The sequence below is a fragment of the Rattus norvegicus genome, chromosome 10 (genome assembly GCF_036323735.1).
Source record: "Rattus norvegicus strain BN/NHsdMcwi chromosome 10, GRCr8, whole genome shotgun sequence".
NCBI classification, from domain to species: Eukaryota; Metazoa; Chordata; class Mammalia; order Rodentia; family Muridae; genus Rattus; species Rattus norvegicus.
This window is the reverse complement of record NC_086028.1, coordinates 35483779-35500506: the sequence shown is the minus strand read 5'-3', so window position 1 is coordinate 35500506 and position 16728 is coordinate 35483779. Positions and strand designations below refer to the sequence as shown.

At 52.8% G+C, this 16728-nt stretch overlaps 1 protein-coding gene across 1 annotated transcript in view; it reads right to left on the bottom strand.

Annotated features, from left to right (window-relative positions):
• The window catches only part of Adamts2 (ADAM metallopeptidase with thrombospondin type 1 motif, 2), a 205454-nt gene that overhangs the window by 126977 nt on the left and 61749 nt on the right, over nt 1–16728 (bottom strand). The window contains 1 exon segment of the mRNA NM_001395424.1: nt 7336–7495. Coding sequence (NP_001382353.1) covers nt 7336–7495 — 160 coding nt within the window.

Sequence of the window (16728 nt, the reverse complement as noted above, 5' to 3'; positions counted from 1 at the left end):
CCCTGGAATCCTAACACAATAGCAAGACGGGGCTCCGGACAAGGATATATGGATGATCTTGACTCACCCCCAACAGCTCAATACTATACCTATTTAGAGATGGGGAAACTGAGTCACAGGGGAGTTGGACACCTTACCCAAGGCCCTATAGTGAACCAGTCACTCAGCCAGGCAGGACCTACCCATGTAAACTCTCCCCAACACCAAATTAGCTCCCACACAGTGCTGTGCCCTTCACTGAACTGCCCCTATGCCTGCAGGGAGCAGCTGTAAAAGCAAGGCAGCTCCTTCAAAAGACGCCAGTCATTTTCAAGAACTGTCTCTTGCATCTGAGTTGGGGCTACAGCCAAGCCAGGACTGACACTGTTACCCTCTGAGTGACATTGGTCTTCTATCCAGGAACCAAATTAGCAATCCGAGACTTCCCCAGGCCACTATCTTCTGGTGGTCCTTAACCCTAAACCAGAACCCACTGAATCATAGAAGGAAGGGAGTGGGGGAGGGGGCGTCCTGAGGCACAGGAATGACTAAATCTAAACTAGAGCCAGAAAAAAAGCAACGAAGCCCACAGGACTGAGAGGACTGTCAGCACCAGTCGGGCGGGGTGCCAGGCATACACTGCTACGGAGCCTGACTCCCACCCCCATCTTATCTCTATTGAGGGATGAGGTGGGGCCTGGGCAGGGCTGTCCCATGCATGGCTACTGCCTTTATAGCCTCAGAAGAACCTACAAGGCAGCATTCCCACACCACAGACCCCCAACCCAGTAGGCCGGCCAAGCCAGGGGGCTGGGCCCCGCCAACTTTGCTGACAGTTCTGGCCCTGGACAACTCAGGGCCTCAGGGAATGTGCAGCCTCGGGCTCTCCCAGAGCCAGCTCCCGCCCACCCTTCCCAGCGTGAGGCCACGTCACCACCCTGGCATCTCCCAAAGTTTTCCCAAGGGCCCAGCCCTCAGGACAGGCACAGGGCTGCCTCTGCCAAGGGTGTGCTCAGCTCTGAAATACGTCTCCCTGCGCCCAGGCCAGCTGCCTCAGGTTTCACAATCAGTTCTTTCCTTGGGTCCCCAGCCTGGCTGCAGGAATGGAGGTGGGGGTGGGGATTGAGAGGGCACTGAGTACCAGCTCCAGAGCTGTAAGATGACCACAGACATAACAGGGTACGGAAAGGGTCACCACACAAAAGAGACGGACCCCAGGGCTCTTGCAAGAAGTTCGAGAAATTCATCCAGACACAAAGAAGGGGCCTGGTATGGATATATGAGCCAAGATCAGATCTCAGTCCTAAATCCAGCTCCACGGGGAGCCCTCCCTTCACCTTCCTCTGCGACCCCAGGGTTCAACACTTAGACATGAATGAGGCTTGGATCATTAGCCTCAGGGTGTCTACAGCTTATTCCCCAGAATCCATCCACAGGATTAGATTGAGCATGTTGGGGTGGGGAGGCTGTCCAGAATTATGCTAGAAGCCCCTAAAAGTCATCACAAATGCCTTCATAATGGAGAGGAAGAGGGAGTCTTGTCTCCAGCAGATGAGGACAAAGTAATGTGGTCACAGAAATCACTGTGATCAGCCACAGGCCAAGGGAGGCTGGCAGCCACCGGGCAGAGGCTGGGCGAGGCTGGCAAAAGCTCTCACAGGCCCATCTTCTAAGTCTGGACCCCCAGGACTCTGGGAGACGACGTGATGCTGTTTTAAGCCACCGAGTTTGTGGTGTTGTTGCAACTGCACACAAGGTGAGAGTGGTGTGAACATCCACCCGCAGGGCCGAATGGCTCTCTCATCTGGTTATCAGCAAGTCTGCACCCCCTCCCCACTGTACCTCCCTTCTGGTCTCTCAAATCTCCTTCCACTCCTATCCATGCTCCTGTGGTGAGTCCTCTACCTTTACCTTGCATCTGTATAGAACTGAGCCTTGGTAATCTGCCCACCCAGGAGTCCCTACAGCTCCCTTCCCTAGAGGTTTATCCGGCCACTCTCTGCTGTATTCCCCCAACACCTCAGGTCTACCCCACCCCCATGGCACCCCTACCTCCAACCTCCAGCACACTGCAGCCTGAGCAGGCTTGCCAACATGCAGGATGCTCGATCAGGTCCCAAGAGACCTTTTTTGGCTGTCCACTGCATCCAGGACATTGTTCAGATCCTAGGTGAGCTGTAACTACTACCCCCACTAAGCCCCTGGGCATCAGCTCTGTCCCACCCCTCACCGACACCCCTACTTCACCCTGCATGGCTCCCTGCAGCCTGGAAAACTCCGACCTGAACTCAAGGAAAGGAAACACGATGAAATCTAGCCAGGAGGGGTTGGCTTCCCTGTGTAGGGGAAGGGCTGGCTGTGGGCCAACAGGTGGGGACTTTTTGGGTCACCCAGCCACGTGGAGGAGCCAGTTGGTGCCTGAGCCTCATCCTCTCTCTGCAGGCCCGCCTTGGCAGCAGCAGGCAAAGCAGCTCCCGTGGTGTGGAGCCACTTCTGCCCGTCAGGGAGGACACCCAAGCCTGACAGCAGCGGGCAGAAGCTTGGCACACACTGCTTCTGAAAGGGAGGTGGCAGCCAAGGTCACTGGCACAGGACTGTCTGACTTCTTTCAGCCCTGGGGCAGTGTGTACAGCTTGGCTTAAGGGCACAGCAGCCCAGAAACAGGTCCCTGGGGAGGGAACTACCTGCCTCATTTCCATTCCAAGGTATAGCCAGGGGTACCCCAGGGAAGCAACCCGATGGGGAAGACTGAAGCTGCTTCAGCCTCTGCATCTCAGAAGCGATGGCCAGTGGGAGGGGCCTGTCTTATTTGGTCCATACCGTGCTTTTTTTTTCCCCCGAAATTTGAAGCCACGTTTTAAAACGCCAGAGAGTTCTCATAAAAATTATCTGTATTCTCTTGATGCTAAAACATTCAGCTGCCCCAGATCCATGAGCCTACCTATGAGAGCAAGGGCAAGAGAAGTAAGGGAGGACCAGCACTTCAAATGGGGTCTCTGGTTCCGCCCTATGCCAGAGGCAAGGCGGGGAACATATGCCCCACACTGCCACACACATGCTGCTGACTTTATCCTAACAGAGATGTTTTGCTGTCTGTGTTTATTCAGGAAGTAAAGAAAGGAGACTGGAGGTGAAGATCAGGGGTGGAATGCTTGCCTGGCGAACAAGAGGACCTGAGTTTAATCCACGGCACTGGGAAAGAGGTGGGAAGGGGATGAGAGCCAGGCTAAGAGTTGAGGTTGTTTGCTGCTGTGTTTTTGAAGGCCTCTGAATTTGCAGCTCTGTCTTAATGCTGGGACGCTGTGCAGAAAGCTCTCTGTATGAAAGGGAGGGGTGACATCTAGACTATGACACTGGGATCTTCACAGATTCCCAAGTGGAGACACAGCCTTCGAAGCCAACAGCAAGGCCAGCTGCTCTGCGTATGTGGCCTCATCTGTCTGGCCTTCCCAGGTGTTGGGTGACATCTGTCTGAGCCTGGACCAAGTTGCTCAGTGTACGGGTGTTCCACTGGAGTGCAGCGCACTGCTTATCCAGATCAGATCTCACCTTCTGCGTGTAGCTAAAAGGAGGTTGCTGAAGAGATGGAGTTCTGGCCCCTGTGACCTGCCCCTGGCGCCTTCCAGGACAGAACAACACTTGGCAGATGTGATTAGATCAAGAGTCTTGACATGGGTGAGGTGTGCCCGGGTCACTCAGAGGAAACTGAAATGGACTGAACCTTCCAAAGGGAGAGGAGATATATACACAGACAGAGGAGAAGTGAATTCTGGCGGCCTCTGAAGTGATGTGCCCTCAAGCCAGGGGCCTGAAGAGACCAGCCAACACATCCCCTCCTCGTATCTCCAGAGGCAGTGTGACAGGGTCCACACCTCCATTTCAGCTCAGTGACAGTGACCTCTGGTCCCCCAAAGTCTGACGTAATGTGTGTCTACCCAGCTAGTGTCCCGCAGCTGTCTCATACTTAAGGGTGAGCTACACGCCAAGATCACCCAGTTCCAAGGGCAGAGCGGTTCTCCTGGCCAGCCAGGGCTTCAGCTGTCGTTCTCACCAGTGCTAGCTCCACAGGCAAGAACCCCAGACAAAGACGACAGCTGGAAGCTGGTCCAAGAATGGACCCGGAACTCGAATTTTTGTTGACAGATGGGTTTCCCCTTCCCTGGAGTCTTGATTTCCACTGCCTTATCAATACTCACTGGGAAGCCTTGAACCCGTATCCCGTGGTTGCCTTGGGGTAGACTCATAGTGTCCTGATTTCTTGCTGGGAGAACATAGACTTACAGCTCAGGACTGGGGCCTAGGGCTTTAAGGCTTTGGCTCATTTGATATCCTCCAATGACCAGACCCCCGTCTACTCTACCCTTCAGCCCTGCTTCCCTGTAGCCTGAGCAGTTAGTTGGCCTTCTCCAGCCCGCATCAATCAGGTTCTGACCAGATGCCCTGCTTTGGTTTCATGCGTCACTCTTTGGCTTCCTGCCTGAAGGTGCGATCTCTCACCTCAGCGTGCAATCCCGCCACTGCCTAGAGCGCCCTCCAGAGACCTAACCAATAGGATCGCCTGATCTTTGACTTGCAGCCTCCAAAAGTGTCAGCTAAGTGAAACCCTTTTCTTTTTGAAGTTACCATGACTCAAGTATTTTATTATGATAACCAAAATGTAATCTGGACTGATGAAGTCCCTGGCGTCTGAGTCTACTGTGTGTTGCTACAACGAAACGCATGAGGTAGGGTCTGAGGTTTATTTGATTCATGACATTCGCTGGCACTGTGCTAGTATTCTTTGTGCAAGTCCCCTTGGTTGAGTCACAACAGTGAAGAGGCAGAAAGACTGTGTGAAAGAGGATGAGGCATGCGTCGTGAGCTCAGTTTATAAAAATCTGCACTTACAAGAATGAATTCAGCCCTGTGAGCCCCGACCAACTCCATGAGTCCCCTGAGAACAGAGAGACTGCACAAGCTAGCCCCACCTCCTAACAGGGGTGCGGGGTGGGGAGTAACCAAACTCCCAGCATGCTTTCAAGACACCCCATAGCCTCTCCTATACAAACACAAGTGAAGCCTTTGTAGTGAGCCCCTAGGGTCCTGGGCCCATTAAGCTATGCTGGCTTGCTACACTCATTCATGGGACACAGATTTTTAAGTCCCGAACTGCCACTCTGTGCCTTTCAGGGCCGAAGCTGACGGAAAGATGAACTGCCTGAGGTCACTCTGGGCCCTTGGCCCAGCTCTGGCCTAAACTGTCTGGACCCCCTCCAGTCAGTGAGTCGACCTTAGCCACGGTCCATTTGGGAATCATCAGACACATTCAGGGAATACAGGGTCTCATCATGCTGACACTAAATAGGAAGCCCCAGAAGGGAGGCTTGGCCCCCAGAGTATAGTCCTGTGATCAGAACTATAGCCCAAGGCTCCCTCGCACAGAGCCTGAGCTCCTCCAGGCTGGGGAGTCTGGGCTTGCAGCCTGAGACTGTTGCCTTGCATTCAGTCTTGGACAGAGGCTCTTCTCCTCCTCTGATGACTGATGGCCAAGCCCCACCCACTCCACCTTCCAGCTCAGCTTCATCCTGACCTGGGCAGTTGGCCGCATCCAGCACCATCTGGGGTCAGTAGTTTCTGGGCTGATTCTGAGTTTGAAATTCCTCTCCTGTGTTCTCAGTTCCAAGTTCTCATTAGGGATGTGTATATGGGATGGAGAGGCAGAGGGACGACTCAACAGAAGATGCCAGAATGCTAAGCTCTGTCCAAAAAACAGAACCAAGCCAGCTAGACCATTGGGGGAAGGGCTCCAGGGCAGGCAGATACACCTAATACGGAATCTGGGATTGAAGACACAGCCAAGGGCACCCAGCCAGCTCCACAGTGCCAGCTCCACCTCGCCCTGCCTGAGCCCAGGGGTAGGGAGAGTAAGGCCAGAACCATCCACACTCCTCCAATAGAGGCCAGTCCTACTGGAAGTAATATCGAGGCCAAAGTGGAAGGCCTTGAGCTCTCTGAGGGAGACTTTTCTAGCCCCTGTCAGTTGTTATAAGGAAACAAGGCAAAAGAATAGGACCAGGAGAGGCCTTTCTCCAGATCTGGGGTATTTCTTGAGCCCTCCAGGGTTACTCTCATACAGAAAGCAAAAGGGTAAAGTGGAGGCTAAGGGGGGGTGCTGAGCAGGTAGCCCCCAGAAGCCGAGCTTGACAGCGAAGGTAGATGGCTATTCATTACCTGGGAAGAAGGGACAGCTCGAAACATTGATTATCTCCAGGGAACGCCGGCGTACCAATGAACAATTCGTTTACTGAGGTACCTGACATGGTGCCTTAAAATTAGAAAGGTGCCTGCCAGGTTGTGCCCAATTGATCTGTCAAACCAGAATGTGAGAGGGAACTAAAATAAATGAGCTGGGGCTGCCTTTGAGTAAGGGACGATTTCAATAAATCACAGCACGCCGAGGGCCTCGCCGGTCGGGGGCATCCGGGCTACTAACTAGATGCCTGCAAATGTGGCTGATCCAACATTCTGGGCCTCCTGCTCATTGCTGTTGCCACCTCTCATGAGTGTCCTCAGCCTGGGGTCCAGGTCCAAGGCTGAGACTAAGCATCCAGCCACCCAGCCGCCTGGCAAAAGCCAGGCTCAAGCAGGGAGGCCTCATCCACATACCGAGGCCCCGGGACCTGCAAGAGCGCTTCAGGGCCTGACCCGGACCTCTGCACCAATCCAGTACCACAAATCTAGAGACCTCTGGCGAAGGTCAGGTTGTCGGGATAAGATTTGTGGGGCCAGGTGGGCAGTCAGTCACTCAGGCTCCTCCCATATTTCAGGACCCAAAGCACCCCTGCGATTCTAAGTTGAAAAGGATAAGACCCCATGAATGCGCGCGGAAGACATTCAGGTTGTGGGAGCCACTCTGGAGTCTTTTCAAGGTGTGTCCTGGGTTAGGGATGTACAGAAAGAATGCTTGGGGCCCTTTCTACTGAGTGACCAGGGACATTCTGGGATAAAAGCAGGTACCATCAGAGACTGTGGCACTACAAGGGCAGACAGAGGCTGTCGAGAAGTCACATGATGCTTGTCTGTATTGACGCAGCTCTCTCCTGTTCCCCAGTATTCACAGAAGGCACATCACTAGACAGCCTTCCCTTCGCTCTGTGAGGACCCTAGACCCATAAGCACTATTGGAGCCTCTACCTCAACAACCCAGCACCCCTATATGCCGTGCATCCAACCAGGCAGGCAGCTGACTCCTTCCTAAGCCAGTAAGGCTTCAGCCTCCAATCAGGCCTGCAGATGGGGACTGAATTTCCCCAGACATTTCCCTGAGAATCAGGAACAGTGTTCCTCACCTAGCCTACCCTTCTGCAGAAGCCTTACCTGTGTCCAGAGCCTGTGGTCCGCCCACAGGAGGGGGCTTGGGAGTGGGCGGTCGGCGATATACCACATGCACTCGGCCTTGTTCAGCCTCCTGATCCGTCTGACCCTTCTCCAGAGGCTCGATAAAGAACTCCTCCTCCTCCATCCGGATCAGGCCAGCCTGCAGAGGCAAAGTGTAGAAGTTCAGACTTCCCGCGCACAGACAGAGGAGGAAGAGCAGCAAGAGGGCCCTCTGGAACCTCTTAACGTTTGGAAGACACAGGCAGGGGAGTCGTCAACTGCTCAGACTCCACTTGTTGGCCTGAGCGGTAGAAAGGTGCTGAACCGCATCTGGGGAGAGAGACTGTGCTCTCGTCATTCCTACCCCACATCCCCATACTCCTTCCGGAAGTCTTTCTAAAGCCCAAGATGTCAAGACCAGCCTGAAGGAGTTCGGTATAGCTGCAGTATAGACCTAAGAGGGCACAATGATGCATCAGGTACAGGCCACCTCCAGGAACCGAGTTGCTCCAAGACACAAGTCAAAACTATCAGCCAAGAGCTGAATCTGTCCACAGACACGTTTAGTTCAGCCCAGACAATACTTCCTTGAGAGAGAGGGGTGGGGGCTCTCAAACCAACTATGTAGCCTAGGTTGGCCTTGAACTTCTAACCCACGGCTTGAGTGCTGAAATTAGAGATGTATGCTACCATGCCCTAGTCTGGGGAGGAAAACCCGAGTCTGTACACATCCTAGGCAAACTGTCTTCCAACTGAGCGACAGCACCCGTGCATGCCACGGCACAAATGTGGGGGGCCGAGGACAATCTCCAGTGCCTCCTCCCATCTGTTTAAACTGGGTCTCTTGGTTGTCTTTCCACTATGGGAGTCAGGCTAGCTGGCCTATGAACTTGTGGGGATTCTCCCGTCGTCCCCTCCCACCTTCCCATAGGATCATAGATGCTCACACTACCACACCCATCTGTTTGGGCATTCTGGAGATTTGAAGTCCAGCTCTCATGCTTTGCACAGGACGTGTTTTCACCCAGTGAGCCACCTCTAAATCTTCAAATGATACTGTACACTGAGCGCTGTAAACCCAACCACTAAAATGACAAGATTTCACCCTTTAAAATGAAATTGCAGGAACAGGAAAGGTGGCTCAGTGGTTAAGACTCTTACAGAGTCCCAAAGTTCAGTTCCCAGCACTCACATGGGACTTCTCACAGCATCCAGCAACGGCAGCCCCAGGAGAGCTAGACCAGGCTCACCTCAAACTTACTGATCCTCCTGCCTCTGTCCCCCAAGTGCTGGGATTGAAAGTGTGCACCACCGGTGCCCGGCTAAAGAAACACCTCGCAACCAAAAATATAAAATGTAGAAATTAAAGGAAAGGTAGCTGCAACTATTCTTGGAAAACATAGCTCTGACCAAATCAAAGTATTCATACTCTGGCCACAGACACCTCGGACAGCATACACCTCTGTGGCTGGCCCTCTTCCCTCCCTCTGTTCACCCTTGCCCTAAAGTCAGACTCTAGAGCAAGTGTTGAGTGTCTGAGACTTCCTGCCGGACCCTTCTGTGTGCGTTCAGGTGTATTCTGTGTCTCTCCAGGCTCTCCGGTCCTCACCTGTCCTGAGCCTCACAATGGTCCCAAGGTTGAGTATGAACACAGCTGAGCCACTGAGCCCCAAACTTGCCATACACTAGTGCAGGAGTCCCTGCTCCCACCTCCCTGGGCCGCCTCTTTCACAAGTGGCTCGGAGCCTCCCAGAGATCCTTTCTCTGATGCGGGCACCCAGCTCACCGACCCCACAACCACTCCAGTTCTCACACATTTCTTCCTTGGTCTGTCATCTAGTAGTCAAAAGTCTCACACTGTCTGGCCTCCCCATCACACAATGACGACCCACAGGAGATCTGCACAGCTTCCACTGGTACTTGGATGTAAGAAGCAAGGGAGTCTACACCAATGACATAGCCTCGGGTTCTACAGACAATCAAAAGGGCTGGTGGTTCTGTTGCTCAAACTTAACTGGTGCTGACTGGGGTTCCCTGTCCTGCCCTTGGCATCACCCATCCAGACGTTTAGAAACTACTCACCACCACCCCTGAAATAACCCAAATGACATCTGTCACATCATCCCCCTGACCAAGAAGGACAGAGTAGCTGTCCTCCTTGACCTCGGGGTGCTCTGTGGAGCCTACACTGTCTCCAGCTGAGAGCTTTGCAGACAGAAGAGCAGTTGGCACTCTGGCGGGGCCTGCTAAGCATTTGCCATCAGTGTGAGTCTAGTGTCGGAAGCTAAGCTACAACAATATACCTTCTGTCTTCACCTTGGGAGAGCCTGGGTGTCAGGGGGTAATGCTCACTGGGGAAGAGTCGTTCCATCACAGGCGAGAGCTACTGCGAGTCAGCTATGCAGAGGACAGTATCAAGCCCAGACTTCAGAAACAAGGATAATGTCTAGACAAGACCTGCCCCCACCCTTCCTTTAGCCAGCAAAGTTGGAGAGGAGAGCCATATGTAGGTTAGGAAAACAGCACATGGAGAGGCCTAGAGAGGAGGCCCACCATTGATGGAACGAGCCACCATTTGGGTGTTTGGGAACCCGGGGTAAAGCTCATAGCATCTAATGCATTGTAGGTTTCCCTGGGGCGGGTAGTCAGGAGCCTGAAAGATTCTGGGCAGGGCAGACCTCCACGTGCCTCACAGCTGCTGTGAACAGAATGGGCTGGAAGAATCAAAGGGATATGAAGAGCTGGGTGCAAGCTGCAGGTGCCTGGGCGTCTGGGACCTAGGCCTGGAAAAGGCACATAGATTCCCGGAAAAGGAGGAAGTCAAATTTGGTACAAGACTTGGGAACAGATCTGACTCTACCAGGAGAGAGATGTCAGGGCCGGAAGTACTTCCAGGGCGGCAATTGATTGAAAAAGTCCTCCTACCAACTCTACCCAGGTCCTAACCACGAAGTGGTGTATATGAGGGAAAGGGGACTCTGCGAATGGGACTAAGATGAGGCTCTCCAGCTTGGGAGATTGCCCTGGTGGACTGTGCAGCCCTACCTCAAGCCCACCTTCAGGTAAGAGGAGGCGGAGGAAGACAGAAGCACACAGAAACAGAGATGGAGATGTGACCCAGGAGACGGCCATCGTGTTGCAGTTACAGGGAATGTCAGCAGCCACACGGAACTGGAAGAGGGGAAAGCTCAGAGCCTGGAGCTTAAGCGGGCCATGCTTACTGTAGACTTCAGCCACCAGAACTGAGAGAGAATGGCTTCTGATCCTTGCTAGTCATTTGTTACAACAGCGGCATTAAGACATTCGAGGGCCAAGTGGGTGGCCTGGTGAAGAGGAGTCATTCTGAAAGAGGAGAAGCAGAGGACCCTCAAGGATCCACTGCGTGCGTTCCAGGAGACTTTGGGAGTGGAATGAAGTCCACAGACCGTGGAGGGTAAGGGTTTGGTAGGAACTCTTCAGGCCCCCACACTTATGACTCATCCCTGGGTCCCAGGGCACTACAAGCCCTGATGGCAGGATGGAGAAAATGCTTACAGGCTGAGTGAGTTGTTAACCTCCAAGACATTTCCTCTGAGAGACACACGATGGTAAGGACAGAGGGGCAGTCCCTGTCCACTGGTGCATGCCAAGAATGTTTATGACAGCAAGAGTTCCTTCCATGGATGGTTCCCATGTATGTGGTTTAAGAGGAGACAGGCATCTCAAAGCTGTCTTTATTAATAGAAGCCTTTGAATGGGCATGGGAATCGACCCTGTGGGTTAACAGAGGACAAGCTAACCTGGGAGTCTGGCTTACTGGGTTTCTGATGCCCTGAATGGGTAACTTTAAACAGGATGTCAAAACTAGGTCTCTAGGTCCTCCACTGCCAGTGGGGTGGGTCTGTCATCCTTCCCCTACCATAATTATTATGGAAGCATATGAGGACTGGGATAGCCTTAGAACCAGGGCACACATTGTGGGTGAGCCTCAAGCCAAGCATTTCGTCATGTTGCTTGGTCTGCGGTGAGGACACTAAGGCTCAGAGGATGAGGAGGTCTTCCAGGGACACAGAGTCTGGGAATCAGAGCTCAGCTTCCTAGGAGGGATCTCTCATAGGTGGAATCCTAGGGAAGATGAGTCCTACTGAAGCAATGAGAGAGGAATACTAGGGCATCATATCCGCACACAATAGGCCCTACTTCTGGAAAGATCCTTACGTCCCAGGCTGGGAGACATGTGCGGTGCAGCCCGGGTCCCTGAGGGCCACGCCTGACCTGCTGGGGAGTAACCATGTTTGGGTAATGGCTATCAAGAGACAGCTTGGGGTCCTTCTTCATATCAGACTTTCTCCTTCAACAAGACTCCTCGTGGAAGGTCACAGGGATGACGCGAGGCACGGTGTCCACTTGAATAGGAAGCCAGAGCCCAGTAGTTATCTACAGGAAGGGCCCTAGAATCCTGGGTGACCTGGTTCTGGGCATGTCCCTGGGTTCATTGCGCCTTCAGCAATGGTGCAAGGGAAATGACAACCCACTCAAATGTGGGTGCCACCATGTTTCACACTGGCCTGAGTGAAAGGGAGGAAGAGCTGGGTGCACTCATTGCTCTCTACTCCTTGACTGAGCACACGTGGTGATCCGCTGCCTCAAGCTCCTTCTGCCGTGGCGCCCCTGCTGAGATGGACTGTACCCCCAAACTGTGAGGCAAAATAAACATTTCTTGACTCAAGTTGATCTTGTCAGGTGCTTCGTTAAAGCAAGGAGGCAAGTAACTTTTACGTTAACCACCCCTGAACCTGAAGGCCTGCTACCTCCAAGATGAAGGGTCAAACTAACGTGTGACCAGCCTGAGGTCATCAACTGACCATCCTCCACTGACCTGAATCATGCCACACAAGGGGCTCATCCCAAAGAGAGCAGTGTTCATTAACAGGACGTCAGGGGATCGATGGCTTAGTATGCATCGCAGAGGCAGCTGTCTAAAATCCAGCCGAAGAAAATTGACAAGGGAACAAGCCCCACACTATGAGCTAATTTTGCGTGCCCCCTCCCACAGGACTTTGATTTCCTGCTGCCAGTGGCAAGTGTATCTGTTTTTACATGTAATTTTTATTAATAAAAATCCGTTCCCTCTCCCAGCTCAATAAATATTTAAACGATCTCTCAAGCACGCCAGCCTGGAGAACACTCGGTTGGGAGTCTGCTATGTCCGTGCTCCATGTCAGTCCAGCCTGGTGTCTTGCAGAAGGCCTGGCACCCTGGTCCCAACTCTCATTCGCAAGGTCGTGATTGTTGGGCAAATCCAACCAGGCTTTCTACTCTAGGGCAAAAGAAAGTTTCCAGAGAGGACTCGGTCCCGTGCCTCGATGACACTGCAAGTTCCCAAAGCCCGGCCCTACTTGGAACACCAGGCCAAGTTGCCAGTGTTCAGATCTCAGCAAGTTACACAATGAGACTCGACCTCTTTCCTCTAAGTCCGGCCCCTTTGGTATTTGATGGATGGCGAAGCAGTCGCTGGAAATGAAAAGTCAAAGTTAAAAATGTATCACAATCCAAAGACGATGCTCTGCCACTTTGAACTTGAAAGCGTTTAAAATTCTGACATGTTCAAAGCTGCGGTGTTGTAGGAAGCGCAAGTGGGCATCTTACTCGCATTGTTAAAGCTGGCTGCTCGCCCTGAGCGTCTCCTCGAATGGGAGCCAGAGGCTGCAGACGTCCTATGCATGCACAAATGCAACAGGGTCTGTGGCTTAACTCGTCATTTCTGCAGCTTCCAGCACAAAGGCTGTCCCGTGTTTATCTGAGGTGTGCTGCCGGCCATCCAGACAGAACAACTGGGATATAGCTGAGTAGATAGGAGTGCTCACTCTGCAGGCATGACGGCCTGAGTTCAAGTCCTGTAAGCCCAGGATTGAGGAGGAGGGAACAGGTGCTCCTGACGGCTCACTTGATGTCCTACTCTAGCTTCCACATGTATGCACAGGACTACGCACTGGGCACACCGACACACTGTGCTTGCCACTGCCCCACACTCCCACAGATACAGATCAGACCTGCCACATCTGGGGCACCTCCTGACAAAGCCTGCTTAATCAGACATGGCTTGCCCTCTCAGAGGCTGGGGTACTAGCAGAACAACCCTGGGGGCTTTATGAAAAAGGGACTTCCCCGGCTAGTCACAAAATTGTGACCGAATTACCTTAGAGAGCAACTTCAAGGGAAGAAAAGACCTATTTTAGCTCACAGTTCTGGATGGTTCAGTGCGTACTGCTTGTCCCTATGTGTTTACCCAGAACCTCACGCTGGCAGGAATATGAGGCAGAGGAGCATCCTCAACTGGAGGGGGACAGGAAACAAAGAGTAAGGAAGGAGCTGCTAAGGACCAAGTAAAACCTCCAGAGGTGCATTTCCAGGGAGTCCCCAATTAAAATTTCCAGAACCTTCTAAAATAGCACCCCTGGCTGAGGTCCAGTCATGCGGGCTCCTGAGAAATGTTTCCTGTTCAAATCACAACTGGACTGCATCCGATTTGAGCCACTGCCTTGAAGCCAAGTACCAGCCACTCTCCTTCCTGTGGAGTAATTCCTGTTCATGTCTCTGTCTTCCCAGAAAGTGGGGAGCTATGGCAGGACCTGAGCTTCCCAGGGTTGACTGGAATGGAGAGACTCAGACAGGGCTGTCTGAGCTCCACAGAGCCCTGAAGACAGTTGGACACTGTTCCCTCTCTGGACCTAACTCACATCCTCTGGGTCTTTTATGCTTCTATTAACCTAACCTGGCCCAGTCAGTTTCTGGGGCTCAGAGAGAAGCTATAAATTTGCATGTCTCCAGCACTTCATTTGTGCTCATCTGGGTGGCCTCTGGGCTACGCTCAGAGACAGCGGCAGGCAGAGAGAACCGGACATGGAGCCAGGCGACTGGTTTCAAACACCTGTCGTGGATCATGTCTTCCACGGCTTCTGCAAAGTGAGGGGTCAGGCCAGTGACCTCTGAACTCCATGCCTTTACCACTGTCAGCCCAACAGGGCTAAGCCCAGCTCCAGGGAGAATGGAGGGACTGCACAGAAACCAGCAAACTGAGATCCAGAAACATTCCCAGGGCTCCTGCTGCCTGCAAGATGAAGGCTAATTTTATCTCCAGGGCCATGAGGCCTCCCAACAGCACAGCATCCACTCCCTCTGCCCCTGAGAGGATCCCCACACATCTTACACTCGGCCTTCTTTTGTACCTCAGTGCTAGTGGCGCTACCCTCCATTCCCAAGGCACTTGGTATCACTGAAGGGACCTCTGTGAGCCAGACATGGTGACAGAAATTCACATGCCACTGGAATCCTACAGGCGGGCAGAAGGTCTCGTTTTCAGAGGCCTCTCAGGCTCCAAGAAGTTAAACCGCAAATACACACTTCCCCTCAGGGAATAGGCAAGCTGAGACACAGCCCTGCCTCCCCCACCCTGAGGAGAACCAGTATTGAATAGGCAAGGGGGTCATCGAGGTGCAGCCTCGCCTCGGCATCACCATGATCTCCATCTTAGTCAATTTTATTAAATTCCAGCCAAATATACTTATCTGCTAAGACCTCAAGTCTGTGATTGCCACTTGGTATTGAGAGGGGGGAGGGGAGGAAGGAGGGAGATTTTAGTGACTAGGGAGGTGGCTCAGTAGGTACAGGTGCTTGCTATGCCAGCTGGAGGACCTGAGTTGCAGTCCTGACAACTGACATAAAAACCCAGGAACAGCTGTGTTCATCTCTGTGTCCTTGGGGAGGTGGATGAATGGAGTGTGGTAACCACCCTGGGCTCAGTGAGAAACGCAAAGGGATCAAGTAAAGAGCAGAACACCCAAAGACTTTTGTGGCTTCTGTACACACACACACACACACACACACACACACATACACACACACACACACACAGAGGGGGCCTGGGCACAAGCACATAAGCACACACACACACAGAGGCCTGGGCACCAAGACACACACACACACACACACACACACACACACACACACAGACCTGGGCACAAGCACATAAACACACACAAACACACACAGAAGCCTGGGCACCAGCACACACACACACACACACACACACACATACACACACAGAAGCCTGGGCACCAGCACACACACACACACACACAGAGGCCTGGGCACAAGCACATAAACACACACACACACACAGAAGCCTGGGCACCAGCATACACACACACACACACACACACAGAAGCCTGGGCACCAGCATACACACACACACACACACACACACACACAGAAGCCTGGGCACCAGCATACACACACACACACACACACACACACACACACACAGAAGCCTGGGCACCAGCGCACACACACACACACACACACACACACACACACAGAGGCCTGGGCACAAGCACATAAACACACACAAACACACACAGAAGCCTGGGCACCAGCACACACACACACATACACACACAGAAGCCTGGGCACCAGCACACACACACACACACACACACACACAGAAGCCTGGGCACCAGCGCACACACACACACACAGAGGCCTGGGCACAAGCATATAAACACACACACAGAAGCCTGGGCACCAGCATACACACACACACACACACAGAAGCCTGGGCACCAGCATAAACACACACACACACACACAGAGAGAAGAAGCCTGGGCACCAGCATACACACACACACACACACACACACAGAGAAGCCTGGGCACCAGCATACACACACACACACACACACACACACACACACAGAAGAAGCCTGGGCACCAGCATACACACACACACACACACACACACACAGAAGCCTGGGCACCAGCATACACACACACACACACACACACACACACAGAAGCCTGGGCACCAGCATACACACACACACACACACACACACACACAGAAGCCTGGGCACCAGCATACACACACACACACACACACACACACACACAGAAGCCTGGGCACCAGCATACACACACACACACACACACACAGAAGCCTGGGCACCAGCATACACACACACACATACACACACACACACACACAAACATACTCGCACACATGCACATGCACGCGCACACACACACATAGTAAATATTAGAGACTTGTTAACTTTCTTTTTTTGTTGGATTACTTTTTTATTGCATATTTTTTATTTACATTTCAAATGTTATCCCCTTTCCCAGTTTCCCGTCCATAAGCCCCTTTTCCTATCCCCTCTCACCCTTCTTCTATGAGGGTGTTCTCCTACCCATCCACCCTTCCTTCCCACCTCCCCACCCTGACGTTCTCCTAACTGGGGGTCCAGTCTTGGCAGAACCAAGGGCTTCTCCTTCCACTGGTGCCCAACCAGGCTATCCTCTGCTACATATGCCGCTGGAGCCATGGGTCAGTCCATGTGTAGTCTCTGGATGGTG